The 17882-nt window shown below is 35.2% G+C and overlaps 1 protein-coding gene across 1 annotated transcript in view; it reads left to right on the top strand.

Moving 5' to 3' along the window:
- Positions 1 to 7148, top strand: part of Tspan8 (tetraspanin 8) — a 30820-nt gene extending 23672 nt beyond the window's left edge. The window contains exons 7-8 of the mRNA XM_020186744.2: positions 2440 to 2523; positions 6858 to 7148. Of these exons, the coding sequence (XP_020042333.1) occupies positions 2440 to 2523; positions 6858 to 6911 (138 nt within the window). The 3' untranslated portion in view covers positions 6912 to 7148. The remainder of the gene's footprint in view (positions 1 to 2439; positions 2524 to 6857) is intronic.
- The last annotated feature ends 10734 nt before the right edge of the window (positions 7149 to 17882 follow it).

Genomic DNA, 17882 nt, shown 5'->3' with positions numbered 1-17882 from the left:
ATGGTCTTTAGGGACTTAGTTTCTGGATGTTAAACGTACCTATCAATTGACCTAGTTTTGCTGCAATTGCCAAGTTGCTTTGTATATTTAAAGTTGATTAGATAACTTTATCTTTTATGTGTTGTAGATGTCATATTTTTTTGACTTGTGGATATCAATTTATTTTTATTGATCAATTCATCAAATACTGATTGACCACCTCTCATGTGGCCGTCCATTAGTTATTAGAGATTCATTCTTGAATACAGTTCAATGTCTGTACTCACAGAGTTGATGCTGAAATAGGGAAGAGAGAAAGATAATTAGGCAACATCAATCCATTGAGCTATTGATATTGCTTGGATAGGGGCAGACACAGGTATTATGGGTCCCTATTTAACTCAGTCTTTGAAGTTTAAGATACGGCTTTACAGAGGATTTGACATCTCTCTTTGACCACAGGGCTTTCATAAGTTGTTCCTTTTGCTTCAAAGGAATATACAGAAATACTTATTTGCTGTTTTTTTTTTAATGCCTACTCTGTGTCAGCTAGGCCCTGGCTAGAATCAGACATACTTCTAGATCCTTTAGGAGATTATAATCTAGTTGGAAGAGATATACACAGAAGCTATTATAAATCACTATGAATTATTTTCTATAATACCTGAATATTATTTTCATTCTAGCATAGTTTTGATTTAGTAATTGATACTGAGGTTAATATACAAAAGGAAAGTTTCTTAAGGAGAACTTCTTTTCCCCTGACTGCTCACCTGTCACAGATCTTACCAGAATTAAAGAGGCTTTGTTCTGAAGGAGAATTGCTGTCACTAGTATTTAAAATAACTCATAGGAGAGAAGTTAGTTATTAGATTATAGTGTTACCATGTCATGTCATTGTCACAGCTATATCACTAAAAGGTTTTATAACTCCCTGCTCTCCTCTTGCCTACTTAAATTTGGTGAAATACTATCTACAAAGAAGGGAACAAAATGTGGTACAAATGAATATAATTTCCACTTAAGATAATGAACAAATAAGTAAACTCAGTTGCAGATTGATGTCTATCTCCTATTAAAGATTCAACTCAAAGATTTTTTTTCTCAAGCTAGATTCTGAAAAGACTCTTAAGAAAAAGGTATTCCCTAAAAGTTCATACATAATTCAGCTGAATATAAGCTCATAGTTGCTGTTGTTTCCCAAAAGGAAGGTCATAAATTCATAAAATACTTCTATTTGCCATGTGTCATTTGCAAGAAATCTGGAAAAACAAGAGATCTGAAATGGCCATAATTCACATTTCTTTTTTCCCCTCCTTTGCTATTATCTTGGGTAGAAGGAGGAAAGAAATCACCTCAAATGTAATGAACATGACTCAGTAGATACAATCAGTATCTCATAGCTAACCCTTAATGACATGATAATTTTCTCAGATGTTTAGTGCTTTGGATCAGATATGTATAAAGAAACCTATTATGTTTAGGAACAAGGTAGGAAAAGACTCAGCCTTATAGAGGCTTTTTAGCTCTATTTTGTTAGCTCTTTGCACACATATGACTATTACAAGGTTGATATATTTTGTAGTTATACATACAATACAATTATTACATTGTGTAGTATTTTTTTCATTTCTAAAATTATCCTTATAATTTATGGTGGCTGGAATTTTTATGTTTGGTCTTAAATGTTTTAAAATTGGACTTGAATGTAATAAAAATGTAGTAGGGAGACTGACTACTCTTTCTTATCTAAAGTAAGAGTGTAATAGTAGATACAATAACATTTTTTTTCTTTTTTAAGGCAAATGTATCCTTGGTAAATATTGTTGAAGGATTTTGAAGTCTTTGCTTAAAAAGTGGAAGGCAATATAATTAGTTAAAACCTCAACCAAGGACCTCTCTGTTACAGATTACAAACCTGAAAAAAATCTACTGCCAAGGTGATATCAGCTCTAAAATGAATAATCTGAAGTTAGGATAAAATTATTTATAATTTGAAGAATTATAAATATAATTTTGGGATATGTTAATGAAAAAAATTATTTATAGTGATCAGCCTCTAGATTCAGCAATTAGATAGTTGAAGCAAAATTTTGCTGCTCTAATGCCTTATAATTTGGAAAGTTATTGGTGAGAGATATTATTATTTATAATGAAAGACCTTAGATTCAGTAATTCATTAGTTGAGCAAAATTTTTCTCCTCAAATGCTTTATTTATTTATTTTTGTGGTGCTGGGGATCCAACTCAGGGCCTAACGCATGCCAGGTAAGTGCTCTACCACTGAGTTACATCCCCAGCCCTCTAAAAAGCTTTTAAAAGTAGAGGGAATAAACCAATTCCTTTTTACTGAGTATGCTGCTTGTAACAATGTAAAAATTCAACCAAATAACTAAAAATCTTAATATAAGGCCAAAATCTTACTAAAAGTAACTTTCTATGCTTGCTTTTCCCTTAACAGACATGTCTTTCTTTGATAAAAGATTTAGTGGAAAAACACATTATCATAGTAATTGCAATTGCATTTGGATTGGCAGTTATTGAGGTACAGTATAATCTTACATGATTGACTTTTCATCTATTCCATTGTTTATTGGTTCTTTTAACAAATATTTATGGTGAGTCAAATTAAAACAAATAAACAAAGGAACAAAAAACCCAAGTGCTTTAGAAAAGCACTGGGTACCAGCTGCCCAAGACCCAACATCTAGATCAACCTTGAGTCTGGGAGGGTGGGGAATTACAGTCCTATGAGCTAAGCATGATGGAGGCTACTATTCCAAATGACCTTTCTATTCAGAAAAAAACAGAATTAATTTCTGCACAGCTTTTAGTCCTAGATATTCTTTTCCTGTTGAAAAGTAGCACAAGGATTAAAATTTCCTAAAGTAAGACGGAAACACACAAACAAAGGAAACCCTTACAATTTCTTATCTCCTGTCATGATTTTGAAATTGAAAACAAGAACTGTTCTCAAGAGCATGTGGGAGCTATTTTTGCTATTTTTCTGTCATTCCATTCTAGAGAAATCTAAGAAGCTCTAAAAATCAGGGACAATTTGTTTCTGATATTTTTCAGCTTCTGTACTATGAACTCACTTGGAGACATTTTCAAGGAAACTGATGAGGCTATGCATTACTCTCATTGAGTTAATTATTGATGTTGAAAACATTATCCCATGTAGGAGTTTTATACTGATAAACTTCCTTGGCATGGTTCTTTAGTGTAGGAAGGATACATTTTACACAACCTAAAAAGATTTTTAACAAAATTGTTAAAGAGAAGCATTTATGGAATTATTTCAGATCTTGTGTAATTTAGGTATCATGTGAGTGAAATTCACTCACAATCCTACATCAGTGCATTAGCAAGAATTCAAACAATGTCAGGTATCTCCCTGGTGAATGCCTCTGAAAGTTGGTGAGCTCAGCTGAGTAATTTGTTTCACTCTCATGGAGTGCTATGCAATGTCCCCTTGGGCTTTCTGTTAGCTTTCTACCTCTTACTTGTGCCACATCACTGCCGGGCAGGAATTTTAGTTCAGACTAAAGCAATTTAGTCCTCTAAGTGGTCATTTATAAGTTACTGGTAGAATTTCCCAGCCAACTATTAGAGAAAGGGATCACTAGTGGAAAACTGAGTATTAGTTTCTGGTAGACCAAATTAATAGATCTAATTGTGAAGCATTCTTTGTTGGTAGGATATGGCCAGTTTTCTTTGTATCACATATGTGATGATAATCAAGTTGTACTGTGCATTAGGTCTGTTTCTCTTGGTTCTGGCTTTGTAAAATGATCTTTGTTTATTTACTTTGTAGTCTAAATTTATGCTAATTTAGAAATAAGAGCTAATGGCCGTAGAGATGAATGAAAATTGAATATATATGTATATATGTGCATATACATATATATATATCCTCATATTTGCAGAAACATACAACATATATACATATCTTGGTAGAGTAGGTTTTAAATGAATGATTGGAGCTGGGAGTATAGATCACCAACATAGCGTTGAACATAATATGTGTAAGACCCTGAGTCTTGATTCCCACCACCATAAATAAATATGATTGGGAGCTAAACACAGTGAAAGGCCAGCTTGGGCTATATAGTGGCAACTTGTCTCCCCCCCCAAATAAACCACTAAAAACAACAAGAAAGATTGGGAGAGTAGACTTTAATGAGGTATTCAATATTAAGTGTTAAATTTCATGTTAGACCCAAAACAGATACTCAACTATGACTGTCTACAAGTTACAGATGCTTTTAAGAAGCTTATTGAAAGCAGAGCCCCCAAACAATAAGGACATAACCAATTGGGGAGATTGATTATCTTTCATATCATAGCCAAATGCATTGCCAAGAATCTAAATACAACTAGTAGAAAATAAGATTGTAAGAGGAAAAGTGAATTTCAATATTTTATGAAATTGGTATACTTCATGTATTTGTTGCATGATTAGACATTTTATTGGTTCTTCTAAAGATCTGTACAGGGAAATACCTTAATAAAATCCTATAGCACAGTAATTTGCAGGTATGGAATTTGTATGGTATTGTCATGAAATGCAACCATTTTTTGAGTTATACCAGTTAAATAAGTGTGATTTCTAGACTGTCTGTAGAAATGGTAAATAGTTGGCTCAAAGAACTATTTGAAACTTTTTTTTGTTCAGTGTCTCAATCTAAAGCCTACCTTCTCTCTAGGGTTTTAAGAAAAAGAAAATCATGTTATATTTCTTCTTCCTTTATTCAAAAAGGAACTTTGAAAATAATCTGCTATCCAGGCTATAAAAATATAATGCCAAAATGTACTTTATTCTTAGAATCATTAGGATGAATTGCCTAACATCTTTGTTTCCCAAGTTCAAATTCAAGAAAGCAAAAAGATACATGGAGAGAAATCTCCTCTAAAATCTATCTATCTACTATCGATCTATCTATCTATCTATCTATCATCTATCATGTGGTACTATGGTTTGAAATCAGAGCTTCATTTGCAATGCAGGCACTTGAGCCGTACCTACAGTCCATTTTGCTCTGGTTATTTTGGAGATGGGAGTCCCATAAAATATTTTCCTAGGCTGGCCTTGAACCTTGATCCTCCTGATCGTAGCCTCCCAAGTAGCTAGGATTGCAAGCATGATCTATCAGCACCCAGCACCACTAATATTTTTAAGGAAACAGAAGTAATCATCTCCTCACAGAAAATATATTCAGATCATCTTTACAGAAAATGTATGCAGGAAAAAGAATCCTCTCATACTTAGACCTTTGGCATTGGCTTTGATGGGGTAGATCAGTATTTACTTTGAAGGTTTTGTTCTTCTCAGATTAGATGTTAGGAATCTATACAAAATACTTTGTTCTGTATGGTAAGTTTATCCACATTTTGAGAATTCTCATTATTTACACTTAAATAAGCAGATTATCTTAGCTCTCCTTATTTGACTCTAGCAACTTATAAGCACAAAAAAGTGGTCAGTACTGTCTCTCTTTAATTTAAAAAAAGTCTATTGATACTCTGTAGTCATTACTTGCAAGAGGACAGAAGATCCCACTAATAGAACTTCCTGTCACTTAAAAGGGGAATAGTGTTAGAAGAGAAATAGTAATTTTACCAAATTTTTTAGACTGTTACAGAATATGGGAACCCATGCATGCCTTTTGGCAAGTTTTAGCTACATTATAAAATGATGAATCTCTTATTTTTTGTTTTCCTAAACCATCATAAATGTTAGTTTTGGAGACAGAAGTGCTAGAAAGTGTGATATTAGTGTAAATAGTAGGTTCAAAAACCATTTTGAAACTTTTTCTTTCAGTTTCTTGATTGAATACTGCCCTCCCTCTGCATTCTGTCTGCCCTGTTGTTGAGTGATAAGCTTCAATTTTAAGGGTGTGGCAATAAAAGATGACAGTTGCCTTATTTCATTACTTTACCCATTTTCTTTATTCCTTTCTGACATTTGTCCCCCAAACTTAAAGTTTGTCAAGGCAAAAAGGTTAAATTTCAGACCTGAATTTGAGGGTATTCTGAGTGAAAATCATTACTTCAGTAAATTGATGCCTATTTTTTTCTTTTTAAGAAGGAAGAAATATTGGGCAATAACTCTCACTTGAATTACATTTTCAGAAAGGCATTAGCAAGCAGAGATCAACACAGGAGGAGTGTTTGTGATGACTCAGCATAATGGCACCTGACTCTCCTCCTGCCTCCCTTCAAAGAGGGCTGGTAGGGAGGAAACTCGTAATGCACGCAGGTCCTTTCTGTCATCATCAAAGTCACAGAATGCAGGTCACCAACTGCAGAGCCAAGTAGAACAAGTTTTAGAGTCCCTTATTCTTGCAAAAGCTAATGAGATGGAAATTATGCCCCACATTTTCAGTTGTGCTTTGTCACTTCAAAGGAATTTCCTGAATCAAGCTATTTCCCATAGTTTAGAAGCATTTTGTTTTAAAAAAGTTACTTCATTTTTTCCACTCCTCTAGGTAATGCCTAGCATTACCTCTCTATAGCAAGAGAAATTTTAGACTCCTTGATTTTTATGCAGATGATCTAAGCCAGATGACCACAGTCTTTCTTTGGAAGCAATAGGTATATTTAGCTCTCAGAAGCCTGAGTTCCCCAGAGCTCCAGGGAAGATGCCCTACAGAAAAATGTGTACATTGGAGAAGGGAGGGGGGGGTCCTCTGGTGGCATCAGATATGGCACAAATAAGTAGGGCCCTTGTAGGATGATTGGCCAACTGAAAAACCCTGATTAAAACAAACACAAACACACACAATTTACAGTGTTGCTCTAATCCACTGGAGTCTAATTTTCCAGGATAGATTCATGCTACTTCCATGCTAATTCCATTATTTTTTTTTCCACTAGATACTTGGTTTGGTGTTTTCTATGGTCCTCTATTGCCAGATTGGAAGCAAATGAACCTGTGGATGTGTCAAGCTATCATCAGCCAAGCTCCTTTAAAATTTTGCTTTGGCTTTGTGACTTCAAATGTATGAGTGCTGTATATATCAGGAGCAGCTGTCTTATTAAAATATCTCATTTAACTAGATTGACAGGTATCTTCCACACATACTGAACATATTTAAGATTTGAGGGATGTAAGAAGAATAAAATGAATGTCTATTTTTACTCAAAATAAAAAGAACATTGTTCACATTGCTGCTTTTTTGTGTCTGATCATTGTGTTCAGGTGGTTCTATGCTTACAATGTTCATCTAGACCCACCCAGGGGAATAATCTTTGTTTCCAAGTGACAGGGTCATAGATAGTTAAGGCAGTGAATACGGGATTTTCAGAAACAAGACTCTCTTTTGTGAAGTGTAGCAACCATTGGTGATAAGATTGAACTAAGCCTGAAGTGGAAATACTGGAGAGTGGTCCAGCTGCAAGAGTACCCATCTCCTTTCTTCTGTGTCACTGACTGCTAATAGTGTCTTTCTTTTACTAACTGTTTATTGTGGGAACAAGAAAATCTGAGTGTCCATCTCTCAGACACTGAATCTCTGGTACTTCTCTGGATATTCCTCTGGGACACAACAGTTATAACTATGTTTTCTTTCTAACTCTCAGAAACATTCTGAATTTTACTTTCTACCGAAGTGTAACATGTATGCAATAAATGTTAATAAACCTTAAGAGTGTATGTGTGTACCTTTGTAAGTACTATACAGGGAATACTCATTCATGCCATCTCCCATGCTGGAGGTGGCTCAAGCAGACTTGCCAAAGCAGATTGTACACATATGTATCTCTCCCCAAATCTGTGTTCAGTAGTGTCACATTGGTAGCTTGTAATCTACCACGGTGGGAGTATTTGCACCACAGAAATTTGCAAATGCTATAAAATGAGGGCTTTTTTTGAGTGCTGGTTGGTAAACGTGTACCAGTATACTGACCTTGTCAGTAAATATTTCCCTGATTCCTTTGGCCATTGATTCATTTTGTCTGATTTTAAACTATCACTAGATGTAAAAATAAGGTATGCATTCTTCTTTTTCTCAGCACTTTGTCTGTGATATTGTTGCATATAATATAGTTTATTCTTATTGCTATGAAATGTTCCATTATGTATGAATATATCACAATGTATTTATTTATTCATTCTTCTGTTGATGGGCATTTGAGTGCACTATTATGAATAAAGCTGCTATAAACATCCCTTTACATGTGCTTTGATATATATATGCATTTTGGGATATATATATTCAGGGATGGAACTGTTTGGTATATACACATTTAGCTTTAATAGATTCTGTCAAGAAGTTTTCTAAAGTCATTGTAATAGTTTATACTTATACTGGAAAGGTATGATAGACACAATTCCCTCTTTTGAGAAGGAGAAAAAGTTAAGGAAGGTAGTTATTATCAAGTAAATCAGAGTGAGTGGTCAAGGAGTGAGAAATTTGGGCAAGCTGTACTGGGTTAGCCACCCCTATTTTGTGCTCCCTGTCATTGATAAAAATCACTATCCATCTGTGAGTACATGTCATCTTCCAGGAACTATTTGAGAAGCTATACTTTCATTACCTCATTTTTCTCTCCATATCCTGATGAAGTAGTTACTGTTATTAGCCTCATCTTTCCAGGTAAGAAAACTGAGGTTTAGAGAAGTTAGGTAACTTGCCCAGACTCAGTTATTAATTGGAAGATCACAGATGTAGACCCTAACAAGTGCCACTCAAATACTGATTGCTCATAGTGTTGGCTTCCTTAGAAGGTATCAACCTATAAATTTGCCATATTTCATTATGATTATATGCTCAAATGTTTGCCTCTGTTAGTACACTGAAGCTCCTCAAAGACATTGATCGTTTCTTGTTTGTATTATGTAACAGTACACAATGCTTGGAATTGGCTCAGTAAGTTATTGCTAAAAAATAAGAGTTAGATTTACTGAGATGCCTAAACATAGTATAAGCACTTTATATAGATTAATTTATTTAATCCAGAACCCTCTTCTTAGGTTAGTACTATTAGTAGACCCTTTTTATAGACAAGAAAACTAGGGTCTAGAGAGATTCACTTACTTTTATTAGGACTGATGGCTGTTAAGTGAAGGAGCTGTGATTCAGTCTCATATGCTCCTTATGACATGTCATTTCATCTTTACAATGTTGAGAGAAACAGTAAGAAAGCGAATATTAATGTGTCTTTGCATAGTATGTATTAGGGGCTCAATAGATAATATATGGTATCAATGATATAAAGAACCCAGTCAGCATTGGCAGAAAAACAGAAACCCTCCAGCCATTTCAAACAATGGGAATATAGGACAAGAAACTACTGGGTTAGTCAGCGTGGACTGCCATAACAATATATAGCTCACTGAGTGACTTAAGCAACAGACATTTCTTTTCTCAGAATTCTAGAGGCTGAGAATTTCAAGATCAATTTGCTGGCAGTCAGTTCTTGAAGGGGGCTGTTTTTCTGGATTCTAGACAACAACTTCTTGCTGTGTTTTCACATGGATGGGAGGTGGAGAGCATGAACTTTATATGTCCTCATGAGGAAAATAATCCTATCAGCTCAAGATTCTTCCCTTTATTTCAAATACCTCCACAATGGGAGATGAAGCTTCAACATATGGACTTTAGGGGGACCCAACTCATTCCGTAGCAGTTAGTTACAAAGATGGTGGGAAAAGTAAGAAGCCTAATGGGAATTCAAAGTAAACCAGAGATTAGCAACAGTAAGAAGTTGCTACCATCCTTACGACTGGAAGGACAGAAAAAATGCTATCAGACTCCAGGATCCAGGGCCACCTGGTAGAAGATGGAACCATGGCAAGAACCACAGAGGAAGGATTTGTCTAGCAGGAATAGGAGCCATAGCTGTTGAGTAAGAGCTACACAACAGTTATTATCAGAACAGAGGAGACAGAGAAGTGCCGTGGCTTCTTCCTCTCTGCCCACTTTAAACGTTTGCCAGACCTCCATTGGCTGAACCCACCTAGAAGCCAGAAAGCAAGAGAATCTAAGAATAGCTTCCACTGATACAAAGCAGAACTGGGACTGGAAAGAACTGGATTGAGAATGGACATAGCAATTGGAGAATTAGCAAGCAGGCACACAGGTACAGAAGTTTTTTGAGAAAAGGGAATAAAAATGGTGAAAAGTATAATGAGGATTTGGCATTTTAGGAATATAGACTTCACACAATTGTTCTTAACAGGGGGCCATTTTGCCGCTAAAGGATATTTGTCAATGTCTGGAGACCTTTTTGGTTATCACCATTGGTGTCAGAGGGGGTGTTACTGACATCTGGTGGGCAGAAGCTAGGAATACTGTCAGGCATTCTACAATGAACAGCAACATGCCCCACAGCAGAAATTATCCATTCCAAATGTTAGTAGTGCTGGGTGGAGAGACCATATTTAGAGAATCACGTATGAGTAATTATACATGTGACTTGGAAAGTGAATTAGATTAGGGTCAGAAGTAGATGTAAGTGAGCTCTGACAACTTGCTGGCTTTGTGACCCTTGTAAGACACTTAACTTGAATTTTCCCATCTTTAAATTAGAAATTTTAAGTTTCCTACTATTGCTAATAATCTGTGTATATTAACTTCTGAAGTATGCTTAGATTCCATCTGTAGGCATTTTAAAAGCAGAATATTTATTTTCTTGTGGTAGTTCACATAGGTTTTAATCTTGTTTCAGGTATTGAACATGAATATGAGAGAAGGTTTCACTCTCTTGAAGGATATTAATTCAGATCTAAGCTCAATTCAGAGTGAGTTCATTCTTTACCTTCATGCTTCCCAAATTAAACCAGAATATTAAAAATACATTAAATTTGATTAAATTACTTAAGAATAATAGCAAAAACAGAACAAAAAGAAATCCCCTCAAATTGTCAATTCAATGGAAATGGAAATAATCTTCCAATTCAGAGAAATATAGGAATTTTCTTCATTATGTTTACAACCATATAGCTATACTAATTTAAATAAATGAAATTTATACTAAAACTTGGTAGATGCTTCTCAAATCTGTCCACTTCTCTGCTTCTGTCACTACCACTCAATCTGACATCTCACAATTCCTTCTGAGGTTGGATTGTTGCAGTAATCTTTTCGTACATTTATTTTTTTGCTTCTTTATATCCATTCTCCATGGTGCTACAGGAGTGATATGCCTCAAAATCAGATGTTATCATGTTATATCACTCTCCCAAGTTTACAGATACTTTCATGGTCCACCATAGACTACAAGACCTTTCCTAAGAGCCAAGTCCACCTTTCCTTATTCATCTCCAGACATTCTTTCATGCACACCTCATGAGCCTTTGACTTTCTGCTCATCTTTGCCAGGTTACTGCCTATGCCACTAATGACCTTCATGTTCATTTAGTTGGGTTCCTTCAAGGTCTAGCTAAAATGTCACCTCCTCTATTACATTCTCCCTGGATTCAGTCAGGACTATATACCACTTATCCTAACATGTTTTGGCTCATTTTTTGTTGTCTGCATTTTATTATAAACTCCCCCAAGTATGCCTGAGCTCCTGAATTGAATTTGTACCCTAGACCTTAGCATGATAAATTAATAACTCAATAAAGATAAATTGTCATTACTATCATTTGGTCCATTTGAAGAAAGATATCCATTCTTACCTTATGATGATATTTCATTGAATATCAATGCATTTATTCCTAATAATAATAAAAATAGATAAGTTATGTAATAACTGTTACATGTCAGATACTATTTTAAAGAGTTCACTTGTTCAATTCTCACAGCAATTCTGTGACTAGAATTATTCTTAGTTTTTTCAGATCCATATGTTATATTATTAAACAAGTACACCTTATTATGTCTGTTGAAGAAAAGCTGATTTGACTAAGAACTAGAATTTTAGATTCTTTCCAGAGTAGCTGAATTGCTGAGGATATTGTGTGAACATCAGAGTATACTGACTATTGCCATAAAGCCAAATGGAGTGGTTTCCTCCCCCCCACCTTTATACTATGCGTATACACCCTTCATAAGGTCTATCCCACTATATTTCATAGATGTGTTTCCTTGTCTTCCTCTTTAATCTTGGCAGAAACTTTAAACCAGAAATGTGTCTTTTTTATAACTTTGTGGTCTACCCATAAATAACTTGGTAATTGGTAGATGTTTGCCCAACCAACATTAATTGAAGAAGAAATTGTTCTTACATTTTTAAAGACATTAAAATTGCTACATATGTAAATGAAAGTTAATAAGGTATGTCACTTACAACCAATTAACTTGATTGCAAGACAGATTAGAATATACTGTTCATTTTCAACAGAGAAATGTGTTTAGTTAACACTTTCATCTTCTCTGTTTGTGATAGTGGATGGTGATGAAGAGCACTTATTAGGATTAAAATCATGATTTCACCATCTAGTAGCTGAGTGATCTTGGACATCTTACTTATTTTCTCCGTGTATCATTCAAAAGCAAGGATAAAGAGAAATCTACGGAGCTATTGGGAGATTAAATGAGACAATACATGCAATGTTAAGAACGTAAAATAAGGTTAGTACTCAATAAATGTTAGGAGTATAACATTATTGTAATAATAATCACAATGAGCACAAGTACTTAAAGACACACTTAGTCAAGTTTTATTTTTGATTGTGAAGCTTCTTCATAATTCAAAGAAAGTCTAGGGTATCAACAACTTCATCTTTAAAGCTCTAAGATTTGAAATTTGGATTTTGATAATAATCCCTCCACGAAATGATAAATCTTCTGCTTAGAATCTCTTTCCAAGGCTGCTCTCTAGCTCTTGTATTAAATCGTGGAACCTAAAATACAGAAAAAGATAGTGGGCCAGGAACTGATCCTCAGAAAGTGACAGACAGTAAATGAAAAGGGATGTAATCTGGAATCATTATGATGTTAAACAGCATGCATAGAGACAAATAGAGAGAGCTCTGTCAGCTGTGCTTGCAAGGTGAGACTCAAGTAAGTCATGCCTATTTAATACAATCTGAGTATCAGTTGTGGCAAAGCCAAGAACAATAACTAGCTGAGGCAAACACGACATTGCACCTGGCTCGCAGTATCTCCAAGAGTAATTTTGACACTCTTTCAAGTGATTCCAATAGAACATGTTGTTCTTGGCAGAAATTGTGACTTTGGAAAACAGGTTAGGGTTCATGGCAACATTGGAAATGAAAATTATCAGGAATGTTACAAACAAACAAGAAATCATTAATAAGTTCGTAAGTGGAATCTATAATAATTGGCAAACTTTTTTTAGTGACATAAGGCTTAATACAGAGATAGGAAAGTCAGGTACATTCAGCTCAATAAATACTCAGAAATAAGTAGGTATCAAGTGTTTATAATGCACATTAGAATATGGTTAGTACTTGAAATATTGAGAATTGGGAGAATCTCATGGGTCTGGAAACTGGAACCGTGGCTTGTAAATTAAGATGTGGGCTTGGCTCTGTGTGATGCTGGCTAACTCTCCAATACCATTTTTATCCTTGTTAAGTATCCCACAGTGGTTCAAAGTTCTCAACTTTTTGAAAGTACTTTCAAAAGATCCAAAGGTCTAAAAATCCTTAGATAGAAGGAACAAATTTCTGAAGGAAGAGCCAACTTTCTTTCCTGGGAAACATCCAACCATAAAAAAATCTAAAAATATCTTGGAAACACTATATATTTGAGAAATATAAAGAACTGTTATTTTTCCCTACTACCTCTGAAAGGTTACTTTCACATGTAATTATCCTTATATCTTTATGGTCAAATACCATTTGACTTAGAATGCTCTTGTGGCTCAGACCTTTCCTGAGATTTGAAATGATTTCTTCACCACCTGTCCTCTAAATCCCAATCCTTTTTCCTCCATGCCTTTCCTGAGGCCTGCACAGGCCAAGGATGATTTCCATGAAGCTGTCTGCTATGGTTTGGCTCATTTCTCTCCAAAAACAAAACAAAGCAAAACAAAAAAACATGTTTTAGACTTGGTCCCCCACCTGTGGCACTATTGGGAGGTGGTAGAACCTTTCAGAGGTAGAATCTAATGGGAACTCTTCTGGGCATTAGGGGCACACCTCAAAGAATGGTAGGATGCCAGTATCTTCTGCTCCGTCTTTCCCAGTCATAAGGTGAACTAGTTTCCCCATCACATGTTCCCCCATGACATACTGCCTTGGTTGGCCCCAGTCACAGACTGCAATCTCCAAAACCATAAACCAAAATGAAACTTTTCTCTTTTTTGAGCTGATTATCTCAGGTTTTTTATTACAGCATCAGACAGCTGAGTAATACACTGCCTCTGTAAAACAGCCACTTATTTGTAGATAAAACAGCCATATGCAGCAATCACTTGCAAGGGCACACTGTAATACTTAAATGTTGACCACTGAATGGTAAAACCTCTCTTTGCATAATTAATACAAGTAAGATTTTTTGCCAACCAACAAAGAAGCCATGCTCTACCTACATACTCTAATCCATGTCCCATGAATCCAATCCAGGTGAGTTGTCTCTTGACCTGTTACTTTGGTCTAGAAATTCTACTTTCGATTTTATTTCTTAATGTTCAGAAAAAGTCTTCAGATAATGCCCAAACTACAAAATCCTTCCACAACATAGTAATCGAAGGGATATACTATTGTCCATAGGGGAAGAAGGAGACGCTAAACATTGCATGACTACCTAGATTATTCATCCGCAGCTGGCCATTATATTCCCTGGGGACAGGGCCAATAGGGTAGATGGTGTTGGGCTGGAACAAACAGAGCTCCATGGACATGGAAGAAACATCAGATGTAGGGAAGAAATACTTTTCTCTAATAATGCTCATTTAAAAAAAAATCTTGAAATTGTTATTATTTTAACTTCTAATTGAAGTGTGATATATATTTGGGAATAACCTCTAAGTATAGTGTTTTAAAAATGTGCCAATGTTTTGTTAGTCAACCCTTCAAAAATAAAGTGTAATTCTACTGCTAATAAGTGTGGGACAGACTTAATGCTTTCTTCCATTGAAGAAATAAGATTTTGCCAACCAACACTTCCATTGAAGAAAGTGATGAAATGATAGCAGATGAGTTGCAAAAGTAGTCAAAAAAAGCATTGCAGCTTTCTTTTGCCTTTGAACTACTTGCTCTGGAGGACACTCAAGCAGACCTTTCACAAAATCTGTGATGAGAAACTAAGGCCTCCTGCCAAGAGCTAGTGAGGAAATAAATAAGGCTTCTTGCCAACAATCATACCTGAACCATCTTGGAAACAGATCCTCCAGCTTCAGTCAAGCCTCCAGATGACTGCAGCCCCAACCACAGCTTAGCTGTAACCATGAGAGATCCTTATCTGAAAGTACCTAGCCAAGCCTCTCTCTAATTACTGGCCCCCAAATTAATATAATAAATAATTATTATTGTTAAAAACTTTAAGTTTTGCAGAATTCAGTGAGGAAAAGTCAATAATTAATATAAAAATGTAGAGATCAAGAAACAGAACATAACTCCAGATCAGAAGTCCCTTTATTCATCTTTCCAGAGACTATATAATCCTGATGTCCAGCACCACAATTTTTTTAAACTTTTTGTACTTTTATATATTTTATACTTTTGTCTGGCTTCTTCACTTAACATTGATCACTTAATGTTGATGAAATTCATCCACATTATTGAGTGCAGTTCTATATGGTTAATTTTTATTGCTGTGTAATTTTCCAGTATATGCATATATAAAACTTATTTATCAAAAACATGTATCATTCACTAATTTTACTTAATGATTTTTATAGCTACATTTTTTGTTTACTTGCAGCACTAGGGATCAAGACCATAGAGTCTGAATGAGGTCTTGTGGCTACAAACCTTTGGTATCTAGTTTGATATTTTTACTGATTGGAAACTTTCACATAGGTCTAAATACATAGCAAGGTTATTTCTTCTTCACTTTGACACAGCAGGTAGAGAACTCTGGGATAGCAGCTGTACGTGGAGATTTCCTGCTAGAGCCCTTACTTTAGGTAGACCGAAGGCCTTCATGCAGCCATCAAAGTGGAACTAAAGTTCTCCAAGATTTAGCTGCACTTCCTGGAAGGCAACTTGCTGTGGTGCACATTGGACCACAGGATTACGGCATTCCATCATTTTGGATTCTGTGCATCTCTTTTTGGAATTTTCTTTTTGTTTATTGATTTGTTTGTTGGCCAGTGTAGCAATGCATTCAAAAGGATTATAACATTTAAATAAATTCTTAAATATTTAATTCAATTCAAAATATCTAGTCTGTAGTTTTTCAAAACCAGAAATCACAAATCTTTATTTTTTGCATATATGAAGTAAATAGATTTTCCTTACAACTGTACCAGAACCATTTATTAATTAGTCTTATACATGACCACCGATTTGTAATGTAACTTGTGTCATGTGCCAAAATCAAGAATAGAGAAACGTATGTTCTTAACTTTTCTTTTCTGCAGATTCAATCTCTATTATGATATGACACTGATTTAATTTCTGTTTATTTGCAATTGTAAGAATAATAAAATGTGAATCTTGACTTTTATATTCTTACATAAAAATTGTTTTGTCTATTTTTGTTTTTAATTCCTCTATGAATTATAGGATAAATTTTTTAATTCAGAGGAAAATCATTGGAATTGTACTTAGTCTTACATCTAATATATACATTAATTTTTAGAAATTTTAATTTAAATATCATTGTGATATTAAACCTTTGCATCTCTAATTATCTTTTTAATAGTTTTCTATGTCTTTTAATAAAACTCATCAGTATGTCATAATGATTCAAGATATGTTTGCATCTAAAAACAGTAAAAACAACAGAACAGAAAAGGAATACAGAAAACCCCATAGATGTGAATACATCAACGAAAATTTTTTACCAAACAACAGAGGATGCAGCAAAAAATGAGTTTGCAGGGAACTTGACTGATATCACTACTCATCTTGCTTTAATTGACACAGAATATTACACCCAAATGAAGAATGAATACTCATTCTTTTCTTTTTTTTTTTTTTAACATGTTGACATTTTATTCATATATATACATACAATGTTTGGGTCACTTCTCCCCCCTTCCCCCACCCCCCTCTCTTACCCCTCCCTACCTTACCCCTCGCTACCAGCAGTAATAGGAAGGACCAAGTGTTTTTGCTAGTTGAGATAAGGATAGCTATATAGGGAGTTGACTCGCATTGATTTCCTGTGCATGTGTGTTACCTTCTAGGTTAGTTCTTTTTGATCTCATCTTTTCTCTAGTTCCTGGTCCCCTTCTCCTGTTGGCCTCAGTTGCTTTAAAGTATCTGCTTTAGTTTCTCTGCTTTGAGGGTAACAAATGCTATCTAGTTTTTTAGGTGTCTTACCTATCCTCATACCTCCCTTGTGTGCTCTTGCTTTATCATGTGATCAAACACCTTGTTGTGTTTGCCCTTGATCTAATGTCCACATATGAGGGAGAACATACGATTTTTGGTCTTTTGGGTCAGGCTAACCTCACTCAGAATGATGTTCTTCAATTCCATCCATTTACTAGCGATTGATACCATCTTATTCTTCTTCATGGCTGCATAAAATTCCATTGTGTATAAATATCACATTTTCTTAATCCATTCGTCAGTGGTGGGGCATCTTGGCTGTTTCCATAACTTGGCTATTGTGAATAGTGCTGCAATAAACATGGGTGTGCAGGTGCCTCTGGAGTAACCTGTGTCACAGTCTTTTGGGTATATCCCCAAGAGTGGTATTGCTGGATCAAATGGTAGATCAATGTTTAGCTTTTTAAGTAGCTTCCAAATTTTTTTCCAGAGTGGTTGTACTAGTTTACATTCCCACCAGCAGTGTAGGAGGGTTCCTTTTTCCCCCCACATCCTCACCAACACCTTTTGTTAGTGGGGTTGCTAATGATGGCTGTTCT

This window comes from Castor canadensis, chromosome 8 (genome assembly GCF_047511655.1).
Source record: "Castor canadensis chromosome 8, mCasCan1.hap1v2, whole genome shotgun sequence".
Lineage (NCBI taxonomy): Eukaryota > Metazoa > Chordata > Mammalia > Rodentia > Castoridae > Castor > Castor canadensis.
This window is presented reverse-complemented; position numbering and strand designations above follow the sequence as displayed.